The sequence below is a fragment of the Dipteris shenzhenensis genome, chromosome 14, assembly GCF_047967505.1.
Source record: "Dipteris shenzhenensis isolate YYH24624 ecotype China chromosome 14, Dip_SZ_1.0, whole genome shotgun sequence".
Taxonomy (NCBI): domain Eukaryota; kingdom Viridiplantae; phylum Streptophyta; class Polypodiopsida; order Gleicheniales; family Dipteridaceae; genus Dipteris; species Dipteris shenzhenensis.
Window position 1 is genome coordinate 19,600,441 of NC_141609.1, and position 17,466 is coordinate 19,617,906.

Below are 17,466 nucleotides of genomic sequence, written 5' to 3' on the forward strand. Positions count from 1 at the left end.
TTTGCTCAAAGAATCCCATAGAGAAGCCCTTATGGCAGAGGTCTGGGAGGCATAGACTGATGCAAGCTCAAGAATGTCACCATTGACATTACATTGTATGACTATCCATCGGCCACTGCTGTCATTGAATGCTAACTGAGGCTCCAACTCATGTCTGACCATTATGCATACACCTGAGTAGGTAGTGGTACCAGCATAATATATATCATAGCCGCCAAAGTGATCATGATGACTAGCCTTAGAGTGTTGATTATGCTCTTGCAAACAAACAAAATCTGGCTGCATTTTATGTACATAATTCCAGAAAAGCCTCCACTTTGAGACATTGCAGAGGCTCTGTACATTGTATGTAAAGCACTTAAGTGTTTGATGCATGAAAGAGATATATACAGGAAAGTATAAGTATGAAACAAGATATCAGAGAGGCAAAGCCTCTGCCTGCATGGGTTGCATGCTTTCATGATCCATGAAAGATATGGCGTTCTCCCCTTCTTCAGAATCACATATGGGAATACCCTTCTTCAAAACCCCCACCCAATTTTGAAGGACAGGAGCTGAAGTAGAAGCATGTCCTGGTAAGGGAGAAGAAGCATCCCATTGACGAGATTGGAAGGGGCGTTGCTTCAATACAACCACCTTCTTAGGCTGTTGAAAACCATCCCGATCTGTCCCCACAGATTCCTTCTTCTCCTCTTTTTCTTTTTCTTTTTCTTTTCCTTTTCCAGCAAGTGATTGCACCTGATTAACTCGTTTAGCATTCTTTGCTCCATTTCGATTTGCTGCCTTGGCTTGCAAATTCTCATTCTTTTCCCTTGTCTGGGGCGGCAAGGCATTAGGAGGGAGTTGATGCAGAACCATTGGGCATTCAGAGGCTAGATGCCCAAACTTGTGGCAGGCAAAGCAAGCGCCTGCAAACACACCCCATTTCAAGTCAAAAAACTTTTTCCCCAATTGCACACCCTCAACTTCCACTGCAATAGAAGGAGGGGTAGGTGAGTCAGTGTCCCAGAGGATGCAGAATCTGTTACGATTTCCCATGGGACGTGGAGGACAAATGGCCTATCCCAATGAAGCAGCCAAGCCAGGCAATTCTTCATGCATATAATCCGGGAAATTCACAACCTCAACCCATACAAGACAATGATAAGACTTTGGTAATCCTTGTTTGGGGACCAAGGCATGGCATGCACCATCTGCTTCCCGTAGAGGGGAGAAAGCTCAAGGAGCCTCTGCTTGCACAAGGCATTTGATAAGTGCACCTCATAAAAGCCTCTGGATGCAAAATAGACACCCTCTACAAAGCATCCTCCAAGGATAGACTTGATCCATTGCGCAACATCACTGGCTGCTGGGATTCTTCCTAGAAAGAAAATTATTACCGCGGTTTGAGATAGCTTCTTGAGAGGATTCACAAGGGATGGCAATTTCAATTTATATGTGACCTCTGGAACTGGTTTGCCCCATTCCTGTCGTGACTGCTGAAAGTCATCCTTAAGTGTATCAAACACATATTGAGCTTCCATAGTAAGCTCATCATCCTGTGATGCAAGCTGAGAAGGACGACGCTTGGCATCTGCAGATCTTTCTTTTCTAGCATATATACAGACATCGGAACCTGAAGCCATGATTGAGATATGGCAAAGCAAGGAAGAAATAGAGTGAAAGATGAAGCAAACAGAGAAAATGTACGGAAAGGCACAGGGAAAAGGTGCAGAACTGTACGGCAGAGGCTGTACGAAAAACCTGTATGGAAGGCCTTGTATGGGATAGGCTGTACGGAACAGCAAGGAAACTGTACGGACAAGGGAGTACCGTACGGAAAAACCTATACGGGGAAGCGTGTACGAGATGGACTGTACAGAACAGCAAGAAGGCTGTACGGAGGTTCGGTACGGACAAAGGTGTGCTGCACGGAAATATGTACGAAACTGTACGGGAAAGGCGGGGTTGTACGGGGAAGCTAAAGGCGCTGAAAGTATTGCGTTGTACGGAAGGGCTGACAAAAACCGTACGTACGTACGGGAAACGACGAGGTGAGGGAGCTGTACGGGCCTGCACGTCAATTTGCAGAGGAGTTGCGACCCTACGTTTGCAGCTGGTACGACCGTTGGGAAAATCCGTACGGCGACCGTACGGACGTACGGACAGAGGGGGGTCTCTCCACACACACACACACACACACACACACGTGCATGAATGCATGCACACACACATAGTTAGTGTAAAGAAAACCAGTTGAGCAGCAGGCACAACTGCAGCTCAAATGGCCATTTTTTATCAAAACACATTTGAATCCTAACTTTCCACATGCATTTTGAATGTCCAGGGTTTATGCATGCTAAACCAAATCTAGCAGTGAATGTTGAAGAATATGTCGTCAGTGGAGGGTGGCTCCCAATGATTTATGGTGGCTTGGAGCTTACTGGCATGTTATGGAAGAATCACGTGTTATTCATGTGTGGAATTTTGGACCAGAGTTAAGACAGCAAAAGGACCAAGAAGCTAGTTAAAGGCTGCTGAAACCTGCTATTCTGTCTGATCAGTTGCTAGATGCGGGAAGCACCAGTTTGCTAGTCCGTTATGTCCCCTATGATGAGAATAAAATTGAATATAAGGAAAACATGTACTCGTTGAGGGATGATTGGGAATTAAAAGAGTACTAATAATCCAGAAAAGTAACAGAAACTGCAGGAACAACTGAAGCAAATGGTGGGAACCAAGTGTCTTAAACCTCGTTGTTAGCATCTGAAACTTCACACACGTTACATCCATCACCTGCAGAAACATAGTGCCCAACCTTAGTTTTTCTTATCATACGTGACTTTCTACACTTTATCAAATGCCTGAATATGCTTGTTATCAAATAGAGCAAGAAAGATGTGCAGCAAACAGGCAGGCTGACACAGGACAGGATCCATAACTACTTTCTGAAAGCAAGGAATTGCTGATTCCTTAAAATATCCTGACCATTGAGCTTTTGAGTAGCCATATCACATGCTAAGGGCTCTACAACCAGTCTCAAGCTTTTCAGTTCATCCACTGACTAAGTAGACTAAATTCTCAGGAAGTTTCATTTTTGTAGTTGCACCTTTGGTATATATATTAGAAATTACTTTGACACCACGACCTGCCTTGCCAAGTAACAGTGCTACGCAACATCTTGAAAAGTCAAAAGAGAAAAGGACAACAAGCAATCAGCTGAGCCCAGTAAAAGGTCAAACGGTGCACTATCTCCCATTTCACCTCCTCTTAAATCAATTGACATCCTCAACACAAGATCTAGAAAACTCAAGAGGAAAGGACAAGAACGAATGAAGGTGAGTACAATAAAAAGTAAAAGGGCACACTATCTCCAATTTCACCTCCTCTTTTCCAGCATCTTAGATAATCAATATCCTTGACTCAAAATTATTCAGAAATAACATTACAATATCATATATCTCACTAATATCCTTGAATCTTTCTTTCCCTCCATAAATCCTGTAAACTTATACAGCAACAATATTGCAGTAAATAAATAATTTCAAATTTTACCACTGAGATCACTCAATAGAGTCTCTGGTAGACATCAAATATTCATAGCACTTCATACAATTTCAAGATGCCCTTGTAAGAGAAATTATCTCTATACGTGGTCTGTTAATTCCCCATGACCTTGAGATTTCATAACAGCAACACGTTCTTGCAAATGTTCATTCAGCTTCTGGATTGAGATTGTCCAAACCAAGCTAGCATCTGAAGACACTGTCACTATATCATTCTCATATATGTTTGATGTACTGATAAGGCCACCAAACTGCATAGCAGTTTTATCTGCAAAGTAAGGATCACCATTATTGTGGGACAAACACCAAAACTAGTTTCCTTAATCAGCACAACAGAATTTAAGACAATGCCATTCCATGAGAAAGAACATTAAAACAAGAGTTTCACAAGAACTAAGCTGTGGACTTTTTTTCCTGTGAAATCCAAACACAATTGGAAAGAGAATAAGATTATAGCATAATGCTCTACGCCCGTGCCCCCTGCACTGTCCTGCCAACAACTCGAACAATCATGGCTAGTTTCTTTCAAGGATTTGATGTCTTTTCCTGTTCCTCCAAAGAGAAACTCTAAGCTGATGTACAGTTACAAACCCAGCATGCATCCAATAGTGGGCAATGACACACAAACTTTCCGTAACAGCCACATAAGATACATAACATAGTGACCAGTTATAGTACAATGATGATATGCTAGTGTTATAAGGTGGACTAGATTCCAATGTCTCAAGCAAGGGCTTTCAAAGGACTGCCTGAGAGTTATATATGAATGTCAAGTCAACTTCTAATGAGGATTTTGTAATAAAGTCAAGATTAAAGGTGTTGTGGAGTCTATGATTGTAGATCAATCTAAAAACACAATAGCTAATTCAGAGAGAAGGGTTTCCTACTCCATTTTACAAGGACATAAATATCTTCAGGATGGAAAGTTCCCTGGACTGCTAGTAGCTAGCCCTAGTATTAGAGGAGACCTTAGAGAATAGGCTTATTAGGCTAGGAAGAGAACTATCTAGAAAGAAGCTACAAGGTCAAAAGAATTCAAGCTATATTTAGCCATGGTCTAAGGCTATATGTTGGCATGAGGACTTGGGCCAGGGGCGTTCACTGATCAGTACCTGGATTAAGGGTCTTGTTCATACACATGCAAGCTGGCCACCTAGTACGATGCCTCTCTTGTGGGGCTTTGGCACGTAGGAGAAATCTATGGGGGCATGGAATCTCAACTTCTTCAAGATGTGGGCGATTAGCAACTTGAGTAACTTGTCACCAGCACCATTTGCGGTGGGCTAGAGCAACAGGTGGGTCGCTGCACTAACTCATGGCATTGTCACATACACGTCTACGTGCAGTGTGGAAATGCTGCCTACCTATTTGCACGTGTATAGTAGTCTAGGAAAGCATTATGGCAAGTGTTGTAAGATCTGTGTTATCCACAATGGAAGAGGCCTTGGCCTACAGCAAGTATAATACTATAACAGCTTTGACATCAAGGACGGCTATCAAGGTTACATTCCATTGAAGTGCATCTGTGGTTCTCACAGTCCCACCATACCAATCAGCATGTGGATAGCATACTAGGGCAAGGAGATTTTTTTATACTAATCTTATCAGGAGTCGTCCTACTCAAAACCCCTACATATGAAACATAGGACCCCATGCTGATGCTACTCTGTGTGTCACATATCTCAGCCCATTAGGTACCACTCCTAGAGGGCTTGGGGTTTATATAAAATTCCCTCTACCCCCCTCATTCATAGTTTGGTTGGCCACTCAGCTTAGCTTAGTAAAGAAAGGAGGCCCTAGCACATAGCTGCAGCAAGTTCCTTTGTCCTGCAGCTCTTGGGCTTCAGTGCATGCATTTTCAGCTTTGTGCTTTAGCAATACATAAATAATCTCTTTAAAGGGACAATTTTTTTTTTTAAAGGGGGGGGGGGCAACCCAATACTTGTTAATGTGCTATCTTTCTGTCCCCTGTTGCCAATGTTCTTTCTTTCAGCATATGCTTCTGCTTTGTTTATGCAACCCATCTATTGGCAACCATGGAACTGGGCTCCACACTTGTTAGACATAGAGATTTTGCAAACAAAAAGGGAAATGTGGATCCCCTTCTCTTTCCTTATTTTCTATGCATGCCCCTGGCAGAGTTGGTGAAGTATTCACACACCATGTGGATTATTTCATCAAGTGAAACCCCAATGAGAGGAAGGTGAAACACTTCATGAATTGTTATGGATCATGATACGGGCCATTTGGCCCTGATAAAGAGAGTGTTTTCCCATTTTACAAGGGGTGAAAGGTGATTAAACCAACACCTATGTGAAACATTCGGCTCCTAAATAGTACTACATATCATCCACCAATTAACGAATCAAGAAACCATGGTATCGTGTCCAGCATTTCACCCCTGATATGTTTTGTCCACAGAAATGCTACCTAACCATGTTATTGTGTCCAACATTTCACCCCTGATATGTTTTGTCCACAGAAATGCTACCTAGGATTCGCCACACTTATTTTACATAGCCACAAGTCTTCAACAAAATCATGACCATTTCACCCCTGCTATGCTCCACATAAACGCTCCCAAGGGTTTGCCACACTTATTCTGTATGGACACAAGTCTTCAAGAAAATTATGACCATATAGTTTTGATGCCAGCCCTTCTATTTTTATTAGTATAAAATGCACTGAAGAGAAAGAACCACTAAACAAACAAGACCAAGAAGGAAAGAAGCATGAGCATATTATGAACAGACCAAAATTTAGAGACATACGATAACTTGAAGGAGAATGAATTCTCACACTCATGACTCTTGTTAGAATTACAGAGAGTGAAAAAAAAATCATGGGGTGCCAAGGTGGTTGAGACTCCTCAACACTCGGTGCTCTTACATGCATGATTAAACGCGGTTATTTGAGGTGGCAGAATTGTGGTGGCTTTTCCTTTCTTCTGGATCTTTTGGCCATGAGAGTCGGAAGCTAGCAGGCAGTTCTTGGCTCATTGAGGTCTTCACCGATTGGTCTCTACTGCTAGTGACATCTCAGGATTGGCTGGAAGACAACATGCACTGCTGGTGTCGTCTACAACTTTCTAGCGGGCATATACCTAGATGAGTCCAAGAACATGCCCAAACTCACCCTCTAAAAAGACAACATAGTGCAGTTTCAATCTCATGATAGTCACTCATAAGGTTGAAAACCATAAACTCCATCACACATAGCATGGATTAGCTACTATGACATCCCCACTAATGTCATCAGCGCCCAACAGTGGGTGTAGACCATAGTATAAACATATGCTCTCACACATAGAAATCCACACACCCACACATACTTGAGCATCCATTTTCTGTCGGCCCTTTGGAGGTGAAGGGCAGACTCAGCCATGACGAAGGCTAGCACTAAAGGAGAAGGCTAATCATAAGGTAGTCCAAAATCTCTTCATTCAAGATGCAACTACTTGTGAAGACTAAATGATTTCATTTTAGTCTCTCCCAGACGAGCATCTAAATCTAGCTGATAGGGCAACGCATCACTCAAGATAGAAAGAATTATCGCAAAACTAGCAGGCCGCAACATGTACGAAGGTGAAATTTGCATGTCCGCTAATACGGCAGAGCATCTCTATCTAGCCCTATGCAACATGTGTCGCATCCACTTCCTGGAGTCTCTGTGACTTACCATGATAGTGCTCAGCCTGTGTGGCTCTTCTCTACAAGCTCTACATAATGCTAGTCTGTACCCGACTGTGTGTCGGTTCTTTATCATTTTAGGTTGCATACTCTGGGAGTCACAAGTCGACTGTGTGTTGAGTTTTTTGGTTGTCTTCAATAGTCGTTTATTGGTTGTTAGTAGCTTTTGTGGCTTTATCTTGTAAACCCCCACTACAGGCCCCGTAGGGATGCGTGGGGGTATATAAGTATGGCTCAATATATTGCATATTTTGGGTTGTCCGTGCAACTTCCTTTGATATTTTATGTGAGCATTTCTTCTAAGTTGGGACCTGAACAAATATTAAGGTCTCTGAATTTCAACAATTGGTATTAGAGCAGGTCATACTACTTGGGGTTGAGTTCGTATGCTGAGAAAGGCCATACGAAGAAAATCACTCTTGAGTCTTGGAATTGTAGACCCAAAGAAACCGAGGAGTCTTATTCGAAGAAGGATCAAGCTCCCTCTTGATACATTGGTTGAAGTCTGCTATCAAGCTCTCCTATCTTAGAGTCATGGACGCCTGGTCTAAGAGTTCAAAGTCTTGTCTACCTGAAACATCCATTGTCAAGTTTGGTTGGAGGAATTTCCAATCCTAGAAACTCTTTCTACGCTTACTTTTCATGGAAAAGGGCCTGCGGGGGGTTTGTTTCCTACTGCGAGAAGAAGACCGCCAACAACCAAGGCCCTGAGAAAATGCAAGCGTGGGACCTAAAGAACGAGAAGGCCCTGGGATTACTTGGTAGAGCTTTGGGCATAGAGTTTTTTGGATGTCTCAAACTCGGAGGCGCAAAACTGGAGTACGCTTGAGACATTGTTCGGGTCGAGGGTAAAAAATCTGGGGCTATTCGAACTCCAGATGGATGAAGGAGATTCTCTAGCAGTGCACCTCAACGAGATGCACTTGATCATGAAACAACTCCATGCCCTTGGAACTCGGGTTGATGACAACGACACCAAAGCCATCTTGCTCACAAGTCTTCCTACAAGGTACATTGGAATTAGCTCATTCTTGAGGTTGAATTCCAACACACTAACCTTCCATGATGTGGTCGCAATACTCCTAAGTGAGGAAAGGCGAGCTGAGATGAATACCTCTGCAAATAGTGAGCCCGCGTTTCTAGCCAAAGACAAAGACAAAAGAAAGGTTCGAGATGATGGGAAGAAGATTATGCCAGCTTGCAGCTATTGTGGACGTGAAGGGCATGAGGAGAAGAACTGCTACAAGAAAGCCTACGACAGTAAGAGTAAAGAAGCTAGTAGTTCAAAGGTTTGCTTGGTAAATGAAGAACTGGAAGATCAGTACGCAGACTTAGCTCAAGAGACACCTCCTGTGATCGACGTAGACGAAGATTATGCTTTTTGAAGTGTTACATTAGTTGCGATATTTTCTAGGTCAGATGACTGTAGAATTTTTTGTTTGTGAGTGTTGCATCTCCCTCAGTTTAAGGAAGGGTGTTAGAATTATAGGGTTTGAATATACATTCGTGGGATGCTAAGGTGGTTGAGACTCCTCGAGAATTGGCGTTTTGCATGCATGATTAAACGTGGTTATTTGAGGTGGTAGAATTGCGGTGGCTTTTCCTTTCCTCCGGATCTTTTGGCCATGAGAGTCGGAAGCTAGAAAGTGGTTCTTGGCTCATTGAGGTCATCACTGATTAGTCTATATTGCTGGTAACATCTCAACATTGGCTAGAAGATTCCATGCACTGATGGCGTCATCTGCAACGTTTTGGATGGCATCTCTATATAGCTCTATGCAGCATGTGTCGTATCAACTTCCTAAAGTCTTTGTGACTTATCGTGATAGTGCTTGGCCTATGTGGCTCTTCTCTACAAGCTCTATATACTGCCAGTCTTTGTGTGAGATCAATGCCCGACTATGTTTCTCTTTCATTTTATGTTGCATACTCTGGGAGTCACACGTCGATTGTGTGTCGAGTTTTTTGGTCGTCTTCAATAGTCGTTTTTTGGTTGTTAGTAGCCTTCGTGGCTTTACCTTGTAAACCCCCACTACAAGCCTCGTAGGGATGAGTGGGGATATAAAAGTTTGGCTCAATATATTGCGTGTTTTGGGTTGTTCATGAAAGCATCCTTTGATATTTTATGTGAGCATGTCTTCTAAGTTGTGAGCTCAACAAATATTGATGTCTCTAAATTCCAACTCTATCATTATTAATGTCATTAACTTTGTTTAAAAGAATATTCTACATATTTCAGACTATGCGCAATCATCATCAAGAACTATCAACTGATGCATTCCACACAGCATGGCACCAAACTAGGAAAAATACTGGTTGGGGACAGGAATCAAATGTCTTGAGGGAGGGGAGACTTTCACAAAATGACATGATAACAATTAGGGCATGCGACCCAATTGATCTATCTTGTGGAAAATACCAAAAAGTGAAATGATTTTTTTACCACGAGCCCATGAAACCCATAAATCTTTCAAGAAAGATAGTATATGCAGCAAGCCCCAACATAAAGAATGAAGATATAGTTAGCATAACCATGATGTCCACAGCTCTCTCTCTCTCTCTCTCTCTCTCTCTCATATTTTGCTACTCTACTATTTTGTTCACTAGCTTAGCACTTTAGCTTTCAGCAAGGGCCTTAGTGAGCCCTTTGCTTCAGCCCTTAGTGGCTTGTATGAGTTACCTTTCGGTTTTGCATTTGTCTCATAGGCCCGCGAGGCCTCGACGTTAATGCATCTCTCTCTCTCTCTCTCTCTCTCTCTCTCTCTCTCTCTCTCTCTCGCTTGTTAGACGTAGAGCTATGACCAGGAGACGTCACGGGAACGCACCCTCGAGTGGCCGACAGCACTCTATCACCGATTTCCTGCCTCCAATACCTCATCCACCTCTGATGTCCTAATGAGGATGGTGATGATGATATGACTGATTTGTAGTTCGATCATCGACATGACTATGTTGTACTTAGTACTTAGAACTATCATTCTGCATTATTTTTACATTGTGCATTGGTGTGGATGCTCGTTTAGTAGCTCCACCCTCACAGCTTGATTGTACCAGGGTTTCACAGTCTCATAGACCCATCGGTCTTCCGAAGACTTTAACAAACTCTCTCTCTCTCTCTCTCTCTCTATCTATCTCTCTCCCCCCCCAGTCAGCATTCCATGCTTCCGCACTCCATAGTTAGGATGGGCACAGTTAGTGAAAGAGTGTTTAGGGCCCCTTGCCTAAATAAATTTCCACAAAATGCAAGGGCTACGACCAAAGAAAGTATTTGTAGCCTTTGCCAGATGACTCAAAAAATAGTCTCAAAGCAGGTAAAGGGCATACTCTCCTTCACAAGGAACCTTTACATACAGCTAGATGCAAATCCTGCAATCTTCATCTAGCAAGGTATAGATGCTAGCTAGACTTTTCTTTTTCATGTGGTGTGCCATAGCACGAAACTTGCCAAGTGGAACCTTAGCAGATACAAGAGCTACAGTAAAAGCACAAGTTTGCATGTGACTTTTATAGTCTGTTTTTGGGTCTTGGGTAAATTTTGTCAGCTTTGATGTTGAAGTTGCATTTGTCTTGGCGGACAAAAAGGCCTCACATCTATTAATCCTTGCTACATAGCAAATTTGTCTCTGTAAATAATATTTGCTGATTCGGAATTCTTTATATATGGCCGATGAAATCTACTCTACCTCATTCGCTCTTGTTCTTGTGGGGTTCTTTTGCAATAAATTTGCAACCATGTCACTAGATGATATGTGATTTAAATCTTCATAATACGAATTGATGGAGACAAATTGTGCCACCCTTCTTGAAAGTCTTCTTTATGGTTTCCAATCTTCAATTCCTACTCAAACTTATCAACCCAAAAAAAAAAATTTGTTGCTAACCATACAAAAAGCTTGACATACCCAGATTCCACTTGAGACCAGTTGTAGTAGTGCTGAATGAAGGGCCTCCCAATGGCACCAGGCCACAATGTGGACCTTCAGTAGAAGGATTGATATGAATTTCATGAGTGAAGTCCCTTGAAAGAAGAAATGTCATACTTTCATCGCTCAAGAGAATGATCCGAATGTTTGGAAAAGAATAGAGGACATTCAAGTTTGCGAATTCATGATCAAGCCTTCCTCCCAAAGCACCAACCACAAGAACCTTTACCTGTATTGAATACAATTGGCAATTAGCATATCAACTCAACTATTTCAATGACCAAAATTTATGTATTTATGTGAAATGCCAAACTTAAGGGGAGTATAAAAACTCAAATCTTAACAAGCACTAGAATGATTTGGAACTCTCTTGTGCTCAGAATTCTGTATTTGTACCCTTGGAACTGCTTCCTGTAATATAAGGCTATATGGATTTCACCTAAAAGAGTGTGTGTGAAACTATCCTATGTAAATACATTGGAGTATAGAATACATTGTTAAACTATCCAATGCATAGTACGTACAATATAGTATTATAGTGATAAGATAGTTGAACCAGAATATAGAAATATAGCTCTCCACTGCATGCAGACCAGTCTCTAGTAACATAGCTGTCCACGCTTTGTGCCTCAATGGGCTGCTGACAGCTGTCCAGACTTAATGCTCTGCACACAGCACTGCTCATTGCAGCCGGCTCACATGTAGCCTAACGCTGCAGACGGCTCACTTATACAGGCTTGCACTGTCAATGTTTGCATGCATTGGAATTTCCAGGGCTGCAAGGACTTTCCAAGGCACAAGAGGGTTTTGTGGGCTGTGGTATGGCAGACACAGGCCGCCAACAAAAGCAAACAGGGTACAAAGGACAGGAGTAGACAATGACAGCAGGAGCAGATCCTTAGAACAGGCGCCATATGACGATTCCAGCCCCCCCCCCCTCCAGCCCCGAAAATAAAAAAATGCACCTATAGTATTAGACGTACCTAAAGACTAATCTTTAGGTACCTGACCCAAACCAACCATGTCCCCCCCCCCCCCCAACCCACACACACACTTTCTTTGATTTAGTCAAACCACTGATTTAATTAATTGAATGTGCAGAAATGCCGCCGACATGATCGGCACCATATATGGATGTATGCAAGGAATGCTTGAAAAATTTTCCTTCAAACCCATTGGGTTCCTTGTAATAGATAGCCAAGTCTTTCTTGACACTCACGGCTTGCATCTCAATTTTCTTGCACTTGTTAGATTTTACTAAAGCCTATGCTCTTCTGCCATACGCTCTCTTAGCCTCTCTTCATAAATTTCTTCAAAAGGATGGCAATAATATCAACATCTTTCTCCTCCTTTTTCAATCATGTGCTTTCATGAATTGGAACAGGGAGCAAGGAGGGCAACCCTTGGCAAAAAGCTCTACCCTGCCCAAAGTGGGGTCACGGGCAGTAGACCCTGCTCCATTACAAGTACAAAGCAGCTAATGGATCAGCTTGGCTCAGTGCCTAGCATGAAGGCAGGCCTGGGAGGGGTGGGGACTTCCTCCTTTTCCCCAATGGTTGTCTTGGACCTTTTGCCGGAGAGCCCAATGGCTTCATAGGACCCACCCTTCTTCCTTCTTCAATTTTGCTCATTTCTCAAGTTATCATTCACCCCCATCTCTTGACCCTTGGTTTGGTTTCAGCACTAGCTTCCTTTGTCATCCGTATCACGATGTCCTCACTTCCCCCTCCCCCCCCAGAGCCTCTACACCTAACAAAGTCTCTCACCCTCCCCTTCCCCTCCCCCATAGTGTCTCTTGGCTCCTCCCTCTCCTGTAGGCCGGCACTCGGGAACCTCCTTCCCTTCGACCCTCCTTCCTCTCCTCTAGCAACTGCAACAGGTTTGTTAGGTCCGCACATAATGCCATCTCAATAGACCAACAGGCATCTCCGGCATTAGGGAGTGCGCATCAAAAGCTGCGCTATTGGAGCTTATAGCCAAGTTTCCTTGGCAAGGAAAGCTTTTGAAACGAACACCTAAGGCGAGGGGTAGCTAAGCCAAGCCTAGGTGTAATCCTAGCCTATCGCCTGCAAAACCACCAAGGCTTAGTAAGACTGATTTGGAGGAGCTCGCAAGCTTATTGCTTGGCTGTGGATCAAGTATAAAGGATCGGCCTACAAGCCTGAGGTTAGGCAATAATCCCCAAGCATGTGTCATGATGGATTTAGCTGTTGAACCCCTACAAGTATTGATTCTCGAAGACGCGCGAGGTGGTAGATTTGTGCAGAAAATATTCTACAAAAATATTCCTAGCTCCTGCTTCATCTGCGGAGCGGGTGGTCATTTTATCCGGGATTGCCCCCAAAAGACATGAAAAGCCCCCCTCCTTTGTGAACCACAAAGAGAATGAAGATGAGGTCCCGCCCCCTACTCAACAAGATGCTGATGTACCTAAGGAAGTAGGAGGAATGAATAGGAAGCTCCGAAACTGACTGTGCACACCAAATCCTTGAACCAATTCTGGAAAAGCCTCCTGTCAGTCCCCTCAAGTCTTCTCCCAACTCTTGTGATGCTCTTACTAGGAAAGAAGATGTCAACTCTAACACTAATTTTGGTGACATAGTTTGTTAAACCCAAAGGTTTGAAGATGAGTTGTACAAAGATGACAAGGAGTTGACACTAGATAAGGAAGGAGTAATTCCCTCTGAACCTGAAGGTAGGGAGAACCTCGAAAAGGAAGGAAGAACCCTTTTGCAGGAGCTGTCTAATAATCGTGAGAAGAAGAAAGTTTGGAAAGGGTAATGGCTTAGCCCCCAAGGGGGCTGCCCCCTTCAAGAAGAAGACCAAAAATTTTAAGTAATGGATTTTACTGCTTTTTCATTTCTCAGTATCAATGTTCAAGGAATGTCTAATGATTTTAGACCACCCCTTTTAAGAAGATAGCTCAAAGAGGAGCAGTTAGAACCTGATTTTTTGGGTATTCAGGAGGTGAAGATTGGTGGCTCTCAACTTCACTGTGGCAGCTCAGCAATGTGGATAGAGAAAGGATTTGATTTATAAGTAATCACGCTGCAGGTAAGGGCCAGTTTGCCCTGGGTATAAAGAAGAAATTTGCAAAGTGGATAGGCATTGTTAACAACTCTTTTGGTTGTCACGGTGTGGGAGTAAACTTTGATCACTCCAATCTGAATTGTACGGCTTCTTCGATTTATGCACCTGATGTTATTGGAGAGAGAAATTTTTTATGGGATAGTTGCATTCTCTCTAAAGAATCTATCCTGATGGGGGATTTTAACATGGTAGAAAGTAGGCTTGATAGATGGAAGGGGCTGGGTAGGTCATAAGTGGCAGTGAATCAAGGGCAAGGATTGGTCTTAACGATCAGGTAGGCCTTATTCATGTCTCAGAGTTACCTGGCTTCACCTGGTGTGATAATCAGGTCGGTCTAAACCACAGGAAAGCCAGACTGGACAGATTCTATGTGAAGGATCAGTGATGATTCTCTTAATTTGTCTTGCAAGTCTTCCAAGTCTCTACCCTTTTCAAATCATAGCCCTATGGTTTTATTATTAGACAGAGGTGAGGCCAAGTTTAGGAGATCCTAGTTTAAAGCAAATCCCTTTTTTTTCAACTACCTTATGTTCAACAGAAGGTCAAGAGAATCTGGCACTGTGCCTTTGCATGCACAGATTCTTACTCATAAAAATGGGTAAGAGCCACTCTCAGAACTCAATACTTGCTCAAAAGTGTAAAAAGAAGAGCAGCAGCGGTCCGAGCTAAGAGGAGGGCTGATTTAGAAAATACTCTTGCCGAACTAGAAGGTGACAATTCAGAGGAGGTCCAAAAGAAGCTGATGGAAGTTAAAAGACTGCTAAGAGAGGAAGAACTATGCAAAAGTAAACATCAGCTCATCTATCAAAGGGATTGGTGGGCAGGCAAGGCTGACACACCAACAGAAGATAGTTTTAGGAGTTTGAGGAAGAAAGCAGCCCAAGAGAACATTCAAAAACTGGTTTGGCCAGACAGAGATGTTACCCAAGACAAAGACAGTGTAAAGAGATACATGGCCATTTTAGCAAAGTGTTGGGGGAGAACGAGACCGTAACTACAGAAAAAGGAATAGATTTTTGGACAAACCCCTCTCATTAGTGGAGCTCAAAGAAGCTTGGCTCTCAGAAAAACGCCGGGTGAAGATGGTTCACCAGTTGAGTTTTATTTAACTTTCTAGGACACAATTGGGCCCAAACTCTTGATGCTATGGGAAGAATCTCTTTCCCAAGGAATCCTAGATAAGAGAATCAGCTTAGGGATGATTAAGTTAATTCCCAAAGGAGGTCAGAAAGACCAGATCTCAAACTAGCGCCCCCTTACTGTGGTTAATACCAGCTACAAGATTATAGCAAAAGCCCTAGCTCTGAGATGGAAAAATAAGATGCAATTCTGGATTCAAGAAGAACAAAAGCGATTCATAAAAGGAAGAAACATTTTAGAGGACATCATAACTCTTTGGGAAGGTTTGGAACTCGCTGAGGAAGAGGGTCAAAACATCGGCTTCCTGAAAGTACATTTTGATAAGGCTTATGACTGTATGAAATGGGGGTTCATTATACAATCTTTGGAAGACATGGGTGCAGGTCCTAATTTCAGAGGCTTTATCAATACTCTCTGATCTAATTCGATGGCCAAAGTCAAAGTAAATGGCCTCACCTCTGACCCTTTGCTTTGAAGGTCTCCATCAGGCAAGGTTGTCCTCTTTCTCCTCTCCTATTTGTCATTGCTGCTGATGCCCTGGGTTGGCTCATCCAAGACAAAGTAGATAAGGAGGAGATCATTGGTATCCATTTTCCAGGTGAAAGACAGATAGTTTGCCAACAATTTGCTGACTAAGTGAATATCACTTCAGCTAATGATGAGTGGTCTGTGAAGGGGGTCTTGGACTGCCTTGACACTTTTTGTTTGGCATCAGGCTCAAAGATCAATCACAGCGAAACAGGAGTGTATGGAATGGGGGGGGGGGGGGCGGTATCCCAAATGCTGAAAAATCAGGGATTAAGGAAATTCCAGAAGTAGTCCGGTTTAGACTCCTTTTTATCCCCATGGGCTTCCATTGTTCCATGAAGGCACATTGGGAATGGGTGTTGGAAAAAAACAGAAAGAAGCTAACTAAATGCAAGGTCTCCAGCCTTCCCTCCCCCCAAGGAATCTTGTGTTGAACCACTTTTTGTACCCTTCAGTGATTTACTCCATTTCTTGCTGGGCACTCTTAAAATCCTGCCTCCTCAAATTCAGTTCTTTATTCAGGACTTTCTTGTGGGGAGGTGATGATAATTGCATAAAGATAGCCAAGATTGGATAGGACATTTGTACTCTTCCAGAGTCGTAGGGAGGTTTGTAAGAGGTTTAGGAGTGATTGATTTGAACTGGTCAGCAGTTGGTTTATTTTTTATTTTTTTCAAGGAAATTACTTCATTAAGTATGAACGAAAACCGCGAGAGCAAGCTCAAATGAGGGAATACATCATGCTATGCATGAGGGAAAAAACAGCTCAAAAGGAGCTAATAACAAACCAAGGCGGAGGCTGAAAATGCCACCTCAACCCTGAGGGAGACTCAAAGTGTAAAGTACTATTTCTACTTCCCCTCTTGAAGATCATGGGAGTAGCACCATTAATCACCTCCCAGCCAAATCTCACTTAGGCTAACAAGCAGACAGAGATCTACATTGCAAATTTTTCACATGAATCATCTTCTTCTCTTCTCTCACTAGCCTCAGCAAGCCCCCGATTCCCTAGATAGATCTAGATGCCACATGTCATCACTATAGGGCCTTCCTAATGCAACATTTCACCCCTCTCTTGGGATGCATTAAATTCCTTGCCCCTAGGCACATCTTTGCACTAGGCCCTTGGTCTTAGATCTACCTAGTCTGGTGCTATCAGCCCTCACCTAGGACCTTGACATTAAATCCCTCCCGATCATTTACATGAAGCGCAAACACATATATTACAGAGATAGATCCTTTAAGGAAAATGTCAACTGATTCTTCCGAGGTCATGCTACCTTGGCTAGAGCATAACATTCCTTCCCTCTTCAGACATCAGCGTCCTCGATGATAAAATCTGGGAACACTCTCCGCAACTGATATACAGATTCCCTGTAGCTTCAGATAGAGGCTGACCATGCCATGCAACCAACACCGTGTATTTGCATTGTTCCTCGGTCCAGGACTCTTGTTGGTTTGCGCCTTGCAATATCCTCTATCTCCTGAAACAAAACCACACCTACGATTAGTGAGTCACCTGTATGTAAAAATTTCTTTAAGCGCGAAACA

At 42.9% G+C, this 17,466-nt stretch overlaps 1 protein-coding gene across 8 annotated transcripts in view; it reads right to left on the reverse strand.

Annotated features, from left to right (window-relative positions):
- Positions 1-3,345: 3,345 nt before the first annotated feature.
- LOC147894309 (thiamine pyrophosphokinase 1-like) overlaps positions 3,346-17,466 on the reverse strand; it is a 57,194-nt gene continuing 43,073 nt past the window's right edge. For all 8 annotated transcript variants that reach the window (XM_087384553.1, XM_087384548.1, XM_087384550.1 and 5 more), the window contains exons 6-7: positions 11,137-11,386; positions 3,346-3,813 (exon numbers count right to left, since the gene is read on the reverse strand). In XM_087384553.1, the coding sequence (XP_087240679.1) occupies positions 3,626-3,813; positions 11,137-11,386 (438 nt within the window). In that variant the 3' untranslated portion in view covers positions 3,346-3,625. The remainder of the gene's footprint in view (positions 3,814-11,136; positions 11,387-17,466) is intronic.